At 42.0% G+C, this 15,799-nt stretch overlaps 1 protein-coding gene across 2 annotated transcripts; it reads left to right on the top strand.

Moving 5' to 3' along the window:
* The first annotated feature begins 5,920 nt into the window (after window positions 1–5,920).
* LOC123069693 (crossover junction endonuclease MUS81) lies at window positions 5,921–13,322 on the top strand. Of its 2 annotated transcripts, none has more exons than XM_044492623.1 (10): window positions 5,921–6,422; window positions 7,420–7,496; window positions 7,621–7,751; window positions 8,338–8,480; window positions 9,335–9,392; window positions 10,408–10,566; window positions 11,925–12,004; window positions 12,184–12,418; window positions 12,517–12,603; window positions 12,822–13,322. In XM_044492623.1, the coding sequence occupies exons 1-10, from the start codon at window positions 6,223–6,225 to the stop codon at window positions 12,939–12,941; spliced, it is 1,290 nt and encodes a 429-aa protein (XP_044348558.1). In that variant the 5' UTR covers window positions 5,921–6,222; the 3' UTR covers window positions 12,942–13,322. The 2 variants fall into 2 exon arrangements, with proteins under 2 accessions (XP_044348558.1, XP_044348557.1); XM_044492622.1 differs by having other exon boundaries at window positions 5,922–6,422; window positions 7,420–7,517.
* The last annotated feature ends 2,477 nt before the right edge of the window (window positions 13,323–15,799 follow it).

The following is a 15,799-nucleotide window of genomic DNA, read 5'->3' as shown; positions in this document are numbered from 1 at the left end:
AAGGAGAGCAATGGATTCGGGACCCAAATGCATCATGTGGATCTGATAATGGGAAAGTACGACATTGAAGAAATCAGAAAAGGGGGGAACTAGTCCCGCCCAAAGGGCATCGGCGAAGTACCAGACCTCGGTGACTATTCTGTCAATGGAGAAGTGAGACGCGGGCCAGACTGTCGTCCTCCCTCACTCGTTGAAGATGGTGGTGAGGGCGGAACTAACCTTGTCCAAGGCTTCCAAGTTGAGTATGATCGACTGATCGACAACAGGAGCCACCGACGACGGCGAGTGGGGCGAGGGCACAGGCTTCTTCCCTTTCTCCTTCTTCGTCGGTGCCATGGCGACAGGAAGGAGGAGGTTCGATATTGGATTGGAGGCGGAGGTTGGAGCTCAAGGGGAGGAAGAGCAGGAGGCGCGCGAGCAGCGGGAAGAGGGATGACTATGTGCAACCGCGGGTCCACCTAGCTGGGCGCAAAATAAGGAAGCATGGGGAAACAAGGACACCACATCCAATCAACCGCCACGCGACGCCCAAGGCCGCAGGCTGTTGGGGCCCGCGGCGCTTCGCACTTGCCCCTTTGCTTCTCTGCTAAGCCAAGTCCGGGCGCGCCTTGGGCCCGGGGGCTACTGTCGGCGTTCTAGGAATGGGGGTACCCAGACTTGCCTGCCTGCGGCCTGCGGCGTGGCTCAAGGAGTGGCCTAGTACGGCCCATCTTCAGCAACATATGCTCAAGACCCTCGTGAGGGGCCAAGCCTCGCGGGGCGGACGACAGGAAGCTTCCTCAGGCACAGCCTCGTCAGGCTGGCTCGCGAGGAGGTGGAGAGATCAAGGCAGGGTACCTCACGAGGTGCCCGTGACGCAAGCCATGACGACCGAAGCCAGGCGGGCGCCAGGCGGGCGCCGACCTGCGCAGGGTCCTTGTTTCCTCTTTGGTGCAAAGGGGGCAAGCGCAGGCGAGAGTATCAAGCAAAGGCAACCATTTCGGTGCAACAAGACCAAAACCAGCAGAACGACAGGATGGAGGTCATCGTGGAGCCCAAGCCGGCGTCACCATCAGAGTCTTTGGCAGGCGAGGACCGACTTTAGCCAGGATAAGTGTACTAGATGTTCCCCTTCAAAATGGCCAATTGTTGGCGCCCTTCCCACTCAATATTTGGGAAGAGGACCAAGGCCTCACTCTATAAATAGGACTAGCCACTCTCAAGGCAGGAGGTTGACCAATCGAACCCTAGCCAGAACCACCAACACAAGAACCCCTCCCCTCGCGAGGCAGTTCTTTCCTTGTATTGTTCATCATCAGCCCCTGAGGCAATCCACCACACCACAAACTAGAGTAGGGTATTACACCACAATGGTGGCCCGAACTAGTATAAACCTCGTGTCCCTTGTTTTGTTCTTCGTGTAGTTTAGATCCTTGCGAGGCAACGAGACATGAGTAGGTAGGAGGTGAGATCTCCGCACGCACCCCAGAGTTCGAACCTTGAGGGTCTGCCGGAACCCGAAATCTGACAGATTGGATTTACTTTGTCTACACCATGTCATCTTGCTTAAGGCGTTACTCCATTTCTCATGAACTTAATACTCTAGATGCATCCTAGATAGCGGGTCGATGGGTGGAGTAATAGTAGTAGGTGCAGGCAGGAGTCGGTCTATGTGTCTCTGCCATGATGCCTATATACATGATCATTGCCTTGAATATCGTCGTAACTATGCGCTTTTCTGTCAGTTTCCCAACAGTAATTTGTTTACCCACTGTATGCTTTTTGTTCAAGAGAGAAGCCTCTAGTGAAAACTATGGCCCCCGGATCTACTTTTATCATATATAAAATCCAAAAATATCTTGCTGCAATTTATTTACCATTATTTTGTGTGTTTTGTTTTATCTGTCTATCGCTATCAGATTTGATCCTTGCAAATAACCACCAAGGGGATTGACAACCCCCTTGATCGCGTTGGGTGCAAGTATTTGCTCTTTTGTGTGTAGGTGTTGTTAACAAGGTTTCGTGTGGTTCTCCTACAGGATTGGTAACCTTGGTTCTTAACTAAGGGAAATACTTATCTCTATTGTACTATATCATCCTCTCCTCTTCGAGGAAATCCCAACGCAGCTCACAAGTAGTAGGGTGCACCATCTGGTCATGTGGGGCCCACCTGCACTGCCTTATGTCGATTCGACCGCCATAAATTCCTATAAATATTGACCCCCCCCGCCATATCTTCAGAAGAATTTTATCGCCGCCGCAAGCTCCCGTTTTACTAAGATCCCATCTGGAGACCTGTTTTGGAGCTTTTCCAGAGGGGGCGCCATTGCTCGAGCCATCTTCATCAACCTTGTTGCCTCCATTATGCTGAGTGTAGTTCATTTAATACCTTAGGGTCCATAGTGGTAGCCAAATGGCTCTCTCTCTCTTTTTGGATCTTCAATACCTTGTTCTCGCGAGCCTTCTCACATGATCGGTATCAATTCGATGTAATCGGTGGTGTGTTTGTTTGGACCTGACAAATTTTCACTTTATGATAAGATTGTTCATTAAAATCAATTGAATCTTTTGAGGTCTTCTTGTTGTGTAATTAAATAGCTTTGCATGCTCTCCGATCTATCTATCTTCTTTGGCCAAGTTCGATGGGTTTTTCTTCAAAGAGAGTAGTGCTTTGTAGTGGGTTCAATATTGTCGTGATTTAACCCATTGACAATAATGGCCAAGACACATATTATACTGTTGCCACTAAGGATAAAACGACTGGGTGTTGTGATATTGATTGACTTCTTCCCATCTAGATTATGTCATCTTGCTTACTGTGATACTCCGTGTATTGCAAACTTAATACCTTGAGATGCATGCTAGATAACAGTTTTGGGGTGGAGTATAGCAGTAGATGCGGTTGAATTAACTGTCTACTTATCACAGACGTAATGCCTATATGAAATTATGCCATGAATGATCATAGTCATAAATATTGCGGTCTGGTCAATTGCCCAACTGTAATTTGTTTACCATGCCATTCGCTTGTTTTGAGAGAGATACCACTAGTAAACCTATGGCCCCATGGGTCTATTCTCTATTAGTGAATTCTTCTACATGATTTCTCCTTTTATTTGTTGTGCTACTTTGCTACTATCTATCTCTATCATTTGCTTTTAATCTTGTAACTAGCAAGACAAGGGGATTGACACCCCACTTGATGTGTTGTTACAAGTGTGTGTGTGTGTGTGTGTGTGTGTGTGTGTGCGCGTGTGTGTGTGTGTTTTGTGCGCAGGTGTTGCTCATGTTACTAGCTTGGGTGACTCCCTATTGGATTGATAACTTTGGTTCTCTAACCGAGGGAAATACTGGCTACCGTTCTGCTTCACCCTTCATTGATGTGTCAAGGAGAGGAGAATACCACACTGGTAGAGGGTGGGAGAAAAGCTAGCGACTCATACTTCCACAGTTCTATGCGTCACTAAGGAACACGCCCCGCCGCCATAGGTCACAAGAGAGACCTAGGGATAGGTTTCTTTCGTAAAGAGCCATCCTTTCTGTGAGAAAATCTCGAAAATAGATAGATTTTAGGCAAGTAAAAAACACGTAAAAACCAGAATGAGAGGAGGTGAAGGAATCAGTGAGATCGATGGGAGAGGCACATACGTGGGAGAGGAGATCGAACAAAACAACTATGCATTCCCCTTTAATAGTAGAGATGTGCGCCATCCATGCTCAAGCTATTGGTATGGTCTTGTTATTTATATTTCATTTACTTGCTATTGTTGTTTGGAAAACGCTTGGCTTCAGCTGGCGGATCGCCCGCGGGCATTCATCGTCTCGTCTGTGCAACGCGCATTCTATGTAGGGCCCACTTAGCACTAGATATAATGATTGGTTCCTTCATTTTCCTCTTCCACCTCTCTCTTCTATCCGACTAATGGATAAGGAGGCAACCCGCCCATCACTATCTCTATAATGAGTGGTTCCTTCCTTCCCTTTTCGATCTCTCTCTCACACACACAAATGGATAAGACCATGGGCAATGAGGTAGCAGGTGACCTGGGAATCAATGTCGTTGCAGCCGGGTCGGGCATGGGCACCATCGCCGGCCTCCACGACGAACGTCACCGCCACAAGGCTATTGGCCACCACGGTGTGCCCGAGGTCGGCGCACGACCGCTGCCGACCTCCTCCATGCGTCATGACCATCACCGTTCGTCTCTCTATTGCAATTGCAACGATGAAATTGCAAACGGCGACGGTGCTGCTGCGACATCATCTTTCATTGCAAAAAAGAAAATCTGCAACAACATCCATGTTGCAAAAGCCCTTCCACAACATTATCTATGTTGCAAAAAAGACGGAAAAAACCTACAACACAATCTCTGTTGCAAATGTTTTCGAAATACCAGGTTTGTTGCAATGATGAAGAGGGTGTTGTGCTGCCGGATGACACCAAATCTAACGTGTGCAGAGGTGGTGGGTCTTTTAAAAAATCCGCCGACCGATGCGCAACACGCCCCTTATCGTTCCAACTTAGTATTACATTTTTGACCGCTCCTATTATTATGTTTTTCATTTAGCCAAGAGATATTTAGAATTTATTTTAACTGGAAGAGTTTTTTAAAAGAAAATACTTTAGTCACTTTATTAAATTAAAGAATTGTTACATCGTCCATCAGCCACTTTACAATCGGTACCGGTGGTTCCTTTAGCCACTTTGCAAGTGGCGTCCAGACTGATAGCCTAGCTAACTCATGATTCGTCTCGCTAGAGCAATGGGTGAAAGAGACCGAAGTACTACCTTCACCCTGGTTTATTGCTCCCCTTAGTATTTTGTGCCAAATTTTAACAATTGATTTAATTAACAAAATATTAATGCATGTCACAAAAAAATAGTTTCAATGGTATAATTTTTTATGATGCATTACCATTTCTTTAGTTAAATCTATGATCAAATTTTGATGCAAAATACGAAGAAGACCAATAAACCAGGAGGAAGGTAGTATCAATCAATTAATCTATCTATCTACACCACCTAAAAAAGACATAACGTTCCCATTTCGTTCAACCTTCGTGCGCCTCCATCCCATGCTTAGCACATCAAAAAAAATTAGGGGAAAACCGGTCCGCTACAACCCATTCACGCACGCCTCCCCAATATTCCCTCTACACACTGGGTTTATTTCTTGAAGGTTAATCAAGTCTTTATTTTCTAGACAAAGAGAGGTACTCCCTTCGTTCGGAATTACTTGTCTTGGAAATGGATGTATCTAGAACTAAAATACATCTAGATACATCCATTTCCGAGACAAGTAATTCCGAACGGAGGGAGTAAATGGGTTGATGAAAGAGGAGAAATTACTTAACGGTAAATCAACTCAATAATACCACCTAATGTACATGAATATTGTAAAGAAGTATGTAAAGTATGCTCTAGTTGCAATGCATGGGCAATTAGCTAGTAATAATAAAATAAAATATCCATGGGGTTCTTGGTTGGACTGGAAAGAAATTGGAGGGAGCGCAAATTGCGTTGCAACTAGTAGTTAGAGGGTGCTTGGATACGTTTTAGTCTCATGACTAAAAGTAGTGGGACTAAAACTTGCTAGCCTCACCCATGCTTGGATACAAATACTAAATAGACTAAAATCGAGTTAATGAGCATTTATTATCCTCCAAACCCTCCAATCCAGAACTCGCATGTGTTAAAGGAGGGGAGTTAAATGAGGAGAGAGAGGACTAATCCACATTTTAGTAGGGTTCCCCTGACTAAATTTTTTTAGTTTCAAGACTAGTTCTAGCCTCTCTTTAGTCATGAGTGATTGGAACTTTAGCCTCTAAAAAAAACTAGTTTTAGTCAGACTAAAAATAGTCTCTTGGATCCAAGCATGGCTAAGTATCAGTTCAGCGAATTCCCAGTTCAGACTGGAGACCAAGCCTCAATCATCCCGGATTGTCTCTACCGACGTACTTAGCCGTTAACCTCCCGACGAAAAGCCCCCAAACCCAATTTGAATTTCAGATCCTGACATTGCTATGCGATCCGAATAGGCCTCCACGGCACCCACGCCGCCGTCTCCCTCCTGCCCCCCGACGCAGCCCACGCGGCGGCGCCGCCACAACCCCACCCATTGTCCACTCGACGGGCCAGGATTCCAAGTGCTCACTCGCGTCGAAACCCCAAGCCTAATCCCCAATCCGGCAATTCCCCCTCCACCTCAAAGCTCTCCCCTTACCTCACCTAAATCCTGGCAGATGGCTCCGGCGATGCCGAAGCAGCGCGCGGTGCATCTCCCCGACAACGAGGAGGTTGCGCGCCTCCTCCTGGAGAAGCACCGGTCGATGCTGGAAAAAGACATCCCAGACAACCTGAGCCTCACGCTCTCCAACGCCTACCGCAACGTCTGCGCCGCCAAGGAGCCCATCCGGACCCTCAAGGACCTGCTAAAGATCAAGTATCCATCTTTCCATTCCTCTCCGCTGTTTGTTCGGTTTTCGTTCTTGGGGGTAAAGTCGCATTAAAGCTAGGGTTTGACCGACTGCGGTTTGTCGCTTTGGTTTGTGTAGTAATGTCTCGCACTTTTGTTCCATATAAGTAGACGGAAAATCAGGTTTTTTTTCGAATGCTTTAAGACGAATGGACCGGTTTGTGATGTTGGCGTGCAGATAATTTGTTGTGTTAACATCAAAATTTTGATTTTGGTTTGATGAAAACTATTTAAGTACAGAGATCTGAGCTGTGGTGAACCGATCCCATCATCCATGAGCCCACGATAACATCAATTTTAGTTTGCATATTTCAGTTCATTCTGCGGCAAGGCATAAGTCTGTTGCAATGTTTGTGGCGAAACTGATTGTATAACCAGAGCAAACCAGCAATGCCCATTACTCTGCGCACTGTCTGTCTATCTCCTGCAGAGTAGCTCTCCTGAATCTAAGATATTCTCCACTGGGTGTTAGGTCATGGGTAGAGATACTTTGGATGCGACTTAGCTAGATAAGTTAATGGATCGGGTTCTGGGTTGCAACTCAAAATTGTATTTACTTTTAAGTTGCACTATCAGATAAGTGCTGTAACAGTATGGATCTTCACTAGTTTGGGTTCATCTGGATACTTTGCACTTTATTTCGTGAGTTGAATTGGGAGATGGACATGCCAGAACTTTTCCCTATGACGTGTCTGTTTGTGCTTGGATCGCAGAAAATTGTTCATTAATTTCGCACTATTTTAATTAGTTCAATCTTAGCCATTGCTTCTTATAGATGCTATTTTTTCTTCCTTGTAGTGAGTTAATTTTTGTAGGAAAGGTAATGTCATTTGGTTCCTCTGATTCCACTATGCTGCACTGAAACTATACATTTATTTTGTCTCTTTTATAACTTACCACTGCAATAAAGTAGCATTGCATCTTATAAGGTATTAATGTATTGATGTTCTCTTATTATTGTCAGGGGTGTTGGACCATGGGTCATCCGTCTCATAAAAGAGTCCTTTCCAGCGTCCAGCCCAGATTTATCTCCTCCAAAATGTAAAGAGAAAGGGAAAAGGGGTAACTTTTTTCATGCTTGATCTTTTAACACCCATATTTTGGCGTAGGGATGTCCAAAAGATTTTGTCTGTTGAATCTTACACATCACTGTTCATTTCTGCAGGGAAGAAAATAAAAAGACCAGAGCATAGTCCTGAACTTGTTTGCAGCAATTCTGCTTCTATGGCATCCCAAGAACTGATACAGTTGACCAGTCAAGAGCAGCTCAGTTACAGTTCTGAAGTTCAAACTACCGTACGTCTACCTTCGACCAACATTGTTTTTACAGTTTTCATGTTTCTTCCTTCCATGCCTAAAATATTATTGAAGATATTAAATGACAGTTTTTTTCTAAATGGTTAGCTACGAAGATGAATGCAATCATATGCTTTTATTGTCATATTCTCCTGGTGAAGTTTTTGAGTTTTATAGTCTTCAAACTTACTAATTCACTTTCCCATCTGTTCAATCTTACTAATTCACTTTCCCGTCTCATTGTACCACATAAAACTAAGAGTTTAATATTTAGTACGGAGCAAGGCTTTACTAACATGGTGTGTGTTGTGCAAAATTTGAAATGTTTTTTTTTTGCGAGGAGATGTTTGATATAGCATCTATCACTTACATACCCCAACCAGATTTTGCAGCCTCACCAATCACCATATTGCTAACGTTTAATAATGTGACACAATATAGAGAAGAAGTTAGTTTCAATTCAGTAGATTAGTGCTATTCTTTCTCCAACAAAATTTGAGCTGCAATCTTCCAGTACAATGGTACAATGGTATCCTTGTTTATTTTCAAATAGAACTTAATGCTATTATTTCTTTTCCGCTACCAGGGTTCTGCTGAATTCACTATGCTAGACAAGGACACTAGTGGTATGGGCAATTCTAAACTAGCTATGCCACCTCGTCTATCTAATGAAAAGTTTCTTGAAGCTTATGAAGTGGTGTTGATATTGGATGATCGTGAAATTTTTGGGTTCGTAAGATTATATCTTACTCAAGAATTAATCTATCTTGTGTTACAGATATATCTGATCTTTAAGTGGGATTATAAGCTTGTCTTACTGTATGTGTAATACTCAAAACTGTATGGCCTCTGCTGCACATTCTCCAAACTTGTTCAAACCAGTACAACATTGGAGGTTACTTAACACAATGAATGTTGCTACCTTGATGCAAGTTTCAAAGTTTTGAACAATGTGATTGGCCCCTGGTCTTTTTGGGGTGATAATTTGAGCGTTTGTAGCATATGTCTTTGTTCTCTGTTTACTTATGAGTTGGAAGATGAGCTATGTCATTCTGTTGCTTAGAATTTTTTTCTGTTAAAACAAGATAATGGTTGCCATTTGCTTAATGTTGTTCTTTTCCTGAATTTGAAGACAATTTGACTACATAGTATCTTCTGTGAATTTGAATTAAACCCTTTTCTGTTAATGTTTGTTTCATTTAGTTTCTATCCTTTATGTTCTATGCGCCATATTTCAGATACATATTCAGTTTTTAATTCAAGAAAGTAAGTCGATTATGGTTGCCCTCTGCCGTTTTATAGAAATATCAAACCACCAAAATGAATTGAACTGAGCCTTTTCTCTGGAAGTAGTTTCATTTTTGTTCCAGGACTACATAGTGACTTCCTTAATTTCCATGAATAGTTATAAGCCACTATGTTGGTTGGCTCACATGTAGTTGCGTGTCTGATTTTGCATACATTGCCATTTGCTTGAAGCTTACCCCCCGCCACACCTGCTGCACAAGAGTTTCATGTTATTCGGTCTTTCTTTTAATTGTATATCAGAATTTTGTTCTCATGATTGTTACATTTTTGTGCAGATCCCGTGGCAAAAGAGTTGTTGGTAACATACATTCGAAGTTTCATGTACCTGTAGAGGTTGGTCAGATTCAGACTTGTGTGGGCGTGCCTTACTAATAACAGTCTTCATGTTCCTAATACTAAGTTCATTTGTTCTAGTTTGGGCATTATCTTTGTCTCTTTTTACACATGTCAGATCACTAAACGTCACTGCTAAATATGATTGGCACTGAATCAGCATGTCCTTAAAGTCTAAACTGAATCCATGATGATTTGATGAGACATATTACATTATGCTGCCCTGTCAATTAGAGAACTCTAGAAAAGAAATGTTAGGGTACCTCTTTTGTTATGTGAGCACGAACGGGGCATCTGATTTCTTCTGCTAGCCCACAGCTAATGCAAAAATGCTGCTTGGATGGGTGTCTCTTATGTTAAATTTGAATTGCATGTAAAGTACCATGAACACAGGGTTGGCAGAATCAATGATTCAAACATATCATCACTTGAGCAGATGCATGTGTCAAGTCTATGCCCAAACACAGGGTTAGCATGTAAAGTACTAAGAACATAGGGTGACGAATCTGTTTGAATCAGGGTTAGCATGTAAAGTACTATGAACACAGGGTTGGAAACTCGTGTCAAGTCTCAAGAGGGCATTTTGCAGACTATGCACAAAATGTCATTTCTGTTGTGAGGAGAGGGAATATCTGATATTTTCTCATACTGCTAGATTGCTTGGCTGATATATGTAGTATCTTGCCCCACTGTCCTGATACTTGCTTCCCAGTCTTTATTTGCATGTGTTCAGTGGAATGGCACATATGGCATTATTGCCTCGTATCAAATTGGACACAATCTGCCAACCTGTCAGATTCTGCTTATATACTTTAAACATTCAATATATGCTGGGTAATAGTATAAATGTACTACTGTAACAAATTTAGCATAAAATGTTCATGAGACGTGGATCTTGTCTTCATTTCAAGCGAACTAAAAATGATGACTGAAGATTTTATGCATGGATTGAACTGTTCATGTTATCTGTGCCAGAGAGTGGTGTTGATGAATCTGTTTGAATCATGTCATCCAGATAAAACGCCTGCCTGTTGGAGATGGTATTTGGATTGCTCGTCATAGAAGATCTCATACGGAGTATGTTCTTGATTTCGTTGTTGAAAGGAAAAGTGTAACAGATTTAGTTAGCTCAATTAGAGACAGCAGGTACAAAGATCAGAAATTAAGGCTAAAGGTACCATCTGAACTAATATTAACTATTGTCATTATTATAATCTCATGTTAACTTCCCCTGTTCTTATAGTTCCAATTAGTGTCTTAAGACACTAGTTTGTTCTTGTGTAATCCCAGTCAACAATTGTAGCAACCTAAAACATTGTTTTGTCCATGAGCCAGTGACCAGGTCAAAATTTGATGTTTAAATCATTAGTTTGTCAGGCAGCATAGTTGTGGAGGCTTCTATAATGCTACAGATGGTTGAACGTAACTTGCAGTGGATGTTGAAGTACCAGCGTTGTCTAAACTATGTTTGTTTGATATGCTCTGTATTTCTATCCTGCAGTTTACATCGTTAAGAAATGCTGAATAGGACGAGTGTTTCACTTCAAGAAGTTGTGTCGTTGGCCTGTCTTGTGTGTCCAGTTGTCCACATGCTTTGCCCATAGTGACCAGATGTTTGCGTTTAGTCTAGTCTTAGGAGTAAATTTCATAAAGCACACAGATTTCGTAATAGCTAAAGAAGTTTATATTTCACATCACTGTACATACTTTGCTATAATATTTAATAAGGCCCACCACATCCATCACTTCTTGTTGATATGAGGTGGTCAGTGTAATTGACATGCAGGACCCACTAGTCAGCCGCCAAATGTTGTATTATCTGGTGAAATATCAGTCTTCTGTCAGTTTTGATAAAATAAATGTACTTTTTGAAATGAGTCAAAACAACAACAAAAACTACAAAATGTTGTGTTTAATATATGTATAATTCCAAATTGAATTATTACCAAATTAAAACTTGGGGACCTGTATGTGTACTGCAAGTTGACAGTACGTAAGGTGCTGTCGTGTAATGTTAGTGCAAATTCAATATCTTCAAACTTACATATTTTTTTAATATATATTATGAAGCTACACATTCCACAAATCCACAAGTTTTTTTGCTTCTAAACAGGCAGGCCCTACATTTTCAGTTGCACTAGAGTTTGGTCCCACATGTCCAGACTATTTCATTTAACAGGATTCAACAGATGTGTGGTTTATCAAAATGTTAAAATTATGTATAGTTCTGTGAAATGCAAACTAAAATGTGTAACTTTCTGATAGTTGTACTAAAACATATGTAGCTCATGAAATTTACCTTTGTTCATTTATACTTATTTTTTTATCCAGAATTCAATGGCATAAGTAGGCGACCCCTCTTGGGCAGTGAGACTTAAGTTTTATCCCTTGATATTTTTTCCCAGACATTGTACTCTTTGTCCATGTTTATGGTTTCACAGGAGATAGTTAGTGGGTTACTAACTTCTGCTAGCATATTTTATGTATTTGGCAACAATATCATATGATGCTTCTGTTTCTTGTATCTTGTAGAAATGTGGACTAAGGAAGCTGATATATCTGGTTGAAGGTGATCCAAACCCTTTAGGCGCATCAGAGAGCATCAAAACAGCGTATGTATACTGCTCATGTAACCTTGGTGATCAAATTATCCCTGCATAGACTTTTTTTGTATGAAACTTTTAATGCTCTCCTCCTTGATAATAATCCATCTAGTGGTCAGTTAATAAATTTGATACCTGGGGTAATCAGGTGTATACCCTTTAAACTGTTCCGTGTCTTTAAATTTCAGCTGCTTCACCACTGAGATTCTTGAAGGATTTGATGTTCAGAGAACCACTGGATATTCTGATACTGAAAGCACATACGGCCACCTGACACTCTCAATAATTGATTACTACAGCACAAATTTCTCAATCGGTGCTAACACTTGTCGAGTTTGCTTAACTTATGACGAGTTTGTGAAGAAGTGTTGTGACCCCAAGAAGTTAACTGTGAGCGACATATTCGCCCTACAACTTATGCAGGTATCCAGTCAACCTTCACCAAATAAATACTGCTAATTCATTTGGTGGCCTGATTTGGTGCAAGATTTATTCCATCATTTTCTCGGCAATTAATGCAGGTACCACAGGTGACAGAAGAAACTGCAATTGCAGTTATAGAGCTCTACCCGACTCTTGTCTCACTTGCTCGCGCGTACTCCATGCTTGTGAGTAGTCCTCCTTTCCCCTTTAAATTTAAGTCTCTTACGATGTTCATCATGGTTAGCTAGCTGTATTTTTCTAAATTAATACTTGCAACACTTTGTTGAACTCAGCATTCAGAATGCCCAGTCAAAGTGGAAGGGTACTAATATTGCTTCTAGTGCTGCTAGATGGTTTATAACATGGTGTTTCAACTAAAACTTGTTCCTGTAATGTTTATAAGGATGGCGATACCCCTGCCCAAGAGAAGATGCTGAACATGAAGAGCAAGATGGTGAACGCAGGGGCTAGCAGAAATATCTTCAAGCTTGTCTGGGTGAAGGGTGAAATATTACTGACCTAGTTACCTAAATGGGTTCCTTCCTGACTTGACTTGGTTCAACCGGCCTTTTGTCACCATCTCGATGATTTTGGCGCCACTTCTTGTGATGAAGCTCCATTGTTCCTGGAGATGTCGTCGCATAACTTGCATGTTCCGAAGGCAAATTAAGATGCTTCTTTCTGCGTGCCTTGGGGCGCTGGAAGTTTCATCACCTAAACCTCCCGATCAGGGGGGTTACCTCCGTGTTGTAGACCTGCATGCCTTGCAATGAGCTGGCTATGTGTTTCATATGTACTACTTACTAGTTATGTACTAAGTATTAAGTGTCTTGTGCTATGCATTGTCTTGTGTCATTTAAAACTCGTTTGAATGGAAGCCCCCGAGATGATGAGAACATTTGAATCTGGGATCGTCCCGTGTGTCTTGTGCATTTCAACGGAAGACCAAGAAGAACGACTCAGTGTGCTGTTTGTATAATAATAAGAAACATTGTTGTTGCTTTGAGTTGGAAACATATTCCCGTTTACATTATTGTCGGGTACAAAGATCATGCACAAAGGCTGGATACCTCGCCAAAGCTCTTGTTGATGCTTATCTATAGGGAGACAATAAATTAACCAAAATGTTAAAAAATCTGACGTGCTTGTTGAAGGAAATTGCCATCCTCACGACAGTATAAACTATCATCCTGGTTCTTTGATTTGCCATGGCAAAAAAATTGACGTCGATTTATATTGTGGTCCTTAATTAAACAGCCTGCATCCGCTCCTTGATCCCCCTTCTCACCTCCGATCCCACCAACTGTGTCGGAAGAGTACTTGATCCTCTATCCTAAAAGTTTAAAACATATTTTTATTATATTTCCTTGTATTTTTTATGGATTAAACTTTTTCTTCATCTAGTAGATCCCCTGAAACTTAATCACTCAAAAAAATTGAACACAATATTTTTGTACACAAACTCATTTGGGACACATTTAAACTAGCTCACTGCATAAGTCAATTTAGGTATCACATTAACATCATGCATAGCATAACTAAAATAGTCCATTGCCTACTGCATCTACATCGAACTATGTTAAGCATTGCGATAAAAACGCCCACGTGTCATGTGGGTATCCATTGGATATCCAGCAGAAATTATAACTATGTCCAACCCAGCTGTCCGTGGGTATTCAGATCCACGGATCCATGAGCAGAAATGCGCTCCATACCCTTGCCCAACCGGGTCAGGTATTCATGGGTATTCGGATCCATGGACAAAATCACCATCAATAATAAAGCATATAGAAACTACATACTAGATAGCCCTACTCGGCGTCGCTTAAACTAAAATATCATCGGCGCAATGACCCCACAAGAAGAACAATTATTGTTGATGTAGGGAGTATGAACCGAATTATTACAACAGCTAGCAGTGGAGGAAGAAGCTTCTTAAATTTCCTTCTCAGGGTTTGCATCTTGTTGATTTCTGCTTGCATCTTGTTGATTTGGACTTGTCTCTTGCATGCATCTATAGTACTAGTCTAGCATTTGATTTACATAAAACTTTACAAGATCGACCCATATCCATGTGTTAAGAAGTGAATCCTCTATGTGTATGTGTAAATTTTTTTAGCAACGAGGCGTATACCATTGCAAAAATAAAGGGTTTGTGTTATACCCAGCTTCTGTGGCCTCCACAAACGAAGTAGTCTCGATTGGGATTCCTAGGTGGGCGCGAGTTTTTTTAACAATGGGGCACTTGCAGTCGCAAATGAGCACGCATGCTCGTCAGATTTGGGGCAGCATCGCCACTGGCGCTGCATGATTTACCGTCAGATCCAACAAAGGCATTGCTGCAGCGTGATGATTTACCGGAGTACAAAAGCCAGGGTGGGGAGCTCATGGACGAGCCGAAATAGAGCGGTGGGGAGCTTTGGCGGTGAAGAAGGACCATTTCGACGTCTTTCGACAAATGTGGGCTCGCGTGTGGGGCTCTTTTTGCTTCCCCAACCTCATGCGGGTCAGTTTTCGGTCACGTCGGGGCTCGCCAACGACGAATTGAACATTTTGCAATGACATTGATGAATCTGACTGAATGAGGGTATCATGGTTGAGGGTAGGCGCCACGGGCAGCGGGGTGGGCCATGGGTCGACCAACGCTGAGATAGGCTACAACGACAATGGTTGTGGGCTGCATGGTCGTCTTCCTACTTATCGTGAGAGTTGTCTTTCTTGGACTAAATATAGTCTAAAGGGTGGTTTTTTAATGGATGCAAACTTATAATTTTAAGGAGCTAGACGTCTATGAGGTTTGCTAGCTAGAGGTTGATTCCCTAAATGTTTTTTAGTAAAGACAACAAAAAATATCATAGATCTGCTTTATAAGTAAAATAAAAGCCAGTCTAATGAACTGATAATTGGACTGGTAAAAGGTAAAAGTACACAGAAAACTATACTAGCCTTCTTCTCTCTCAATTGCACGCAACCTGATGAAGACTAAAAGTTGCATTGAATCACCAACAAAGGAAAGTGAAGCCTGCAAATACACTCGTCATGCTAGACTTTAAAGACCACAATAGCCACTCGTCCCTTGAGACGAAATTTAGAAAATCACTGAAGCAACATTGGTTGGAGTATCATCCCTCCACCAATTCTCAGGGTTGGAGAGATCAAACTATAACGTAGAACAACACAGAATATGTCAAAGTCACCGCATTAATAGCTAGCGAAGAGCTTTCCTTGAAAGACACACCAACTGCCACGATCTGAAGGGAACAGCCATATATGAGGACACAAACTCTCCTAGGCCTGTTCATCGACGTTGGATCAAACGTCATCGAAGACCTTATTCCAATATGACATCGCCGCCATCACCTCGTTGATGTCGAAAACAAC

This window comes from Triticum aestivum, chromosome 3B (genome assembly GCF_018294505.1).
Source record: "Triticum aestivum cultivar Chinese Spring chromosome 3B, IWGSC CS RefSeq v2.1, whole genome shotgun sequence".
Classification (NCBI taxonomy): domain Eukaryota; kingdom Viridiplantae; phylum Streptophyta; class Magnoliopsida; order Poales; family Poaceae; genus Triticum; species Triticum aestivum.
The sequence above is the reverse complement of the archived record's forward strand: the minus strand, read 5'-3'. Positions and strand labels throughout refer to the sequence as shown.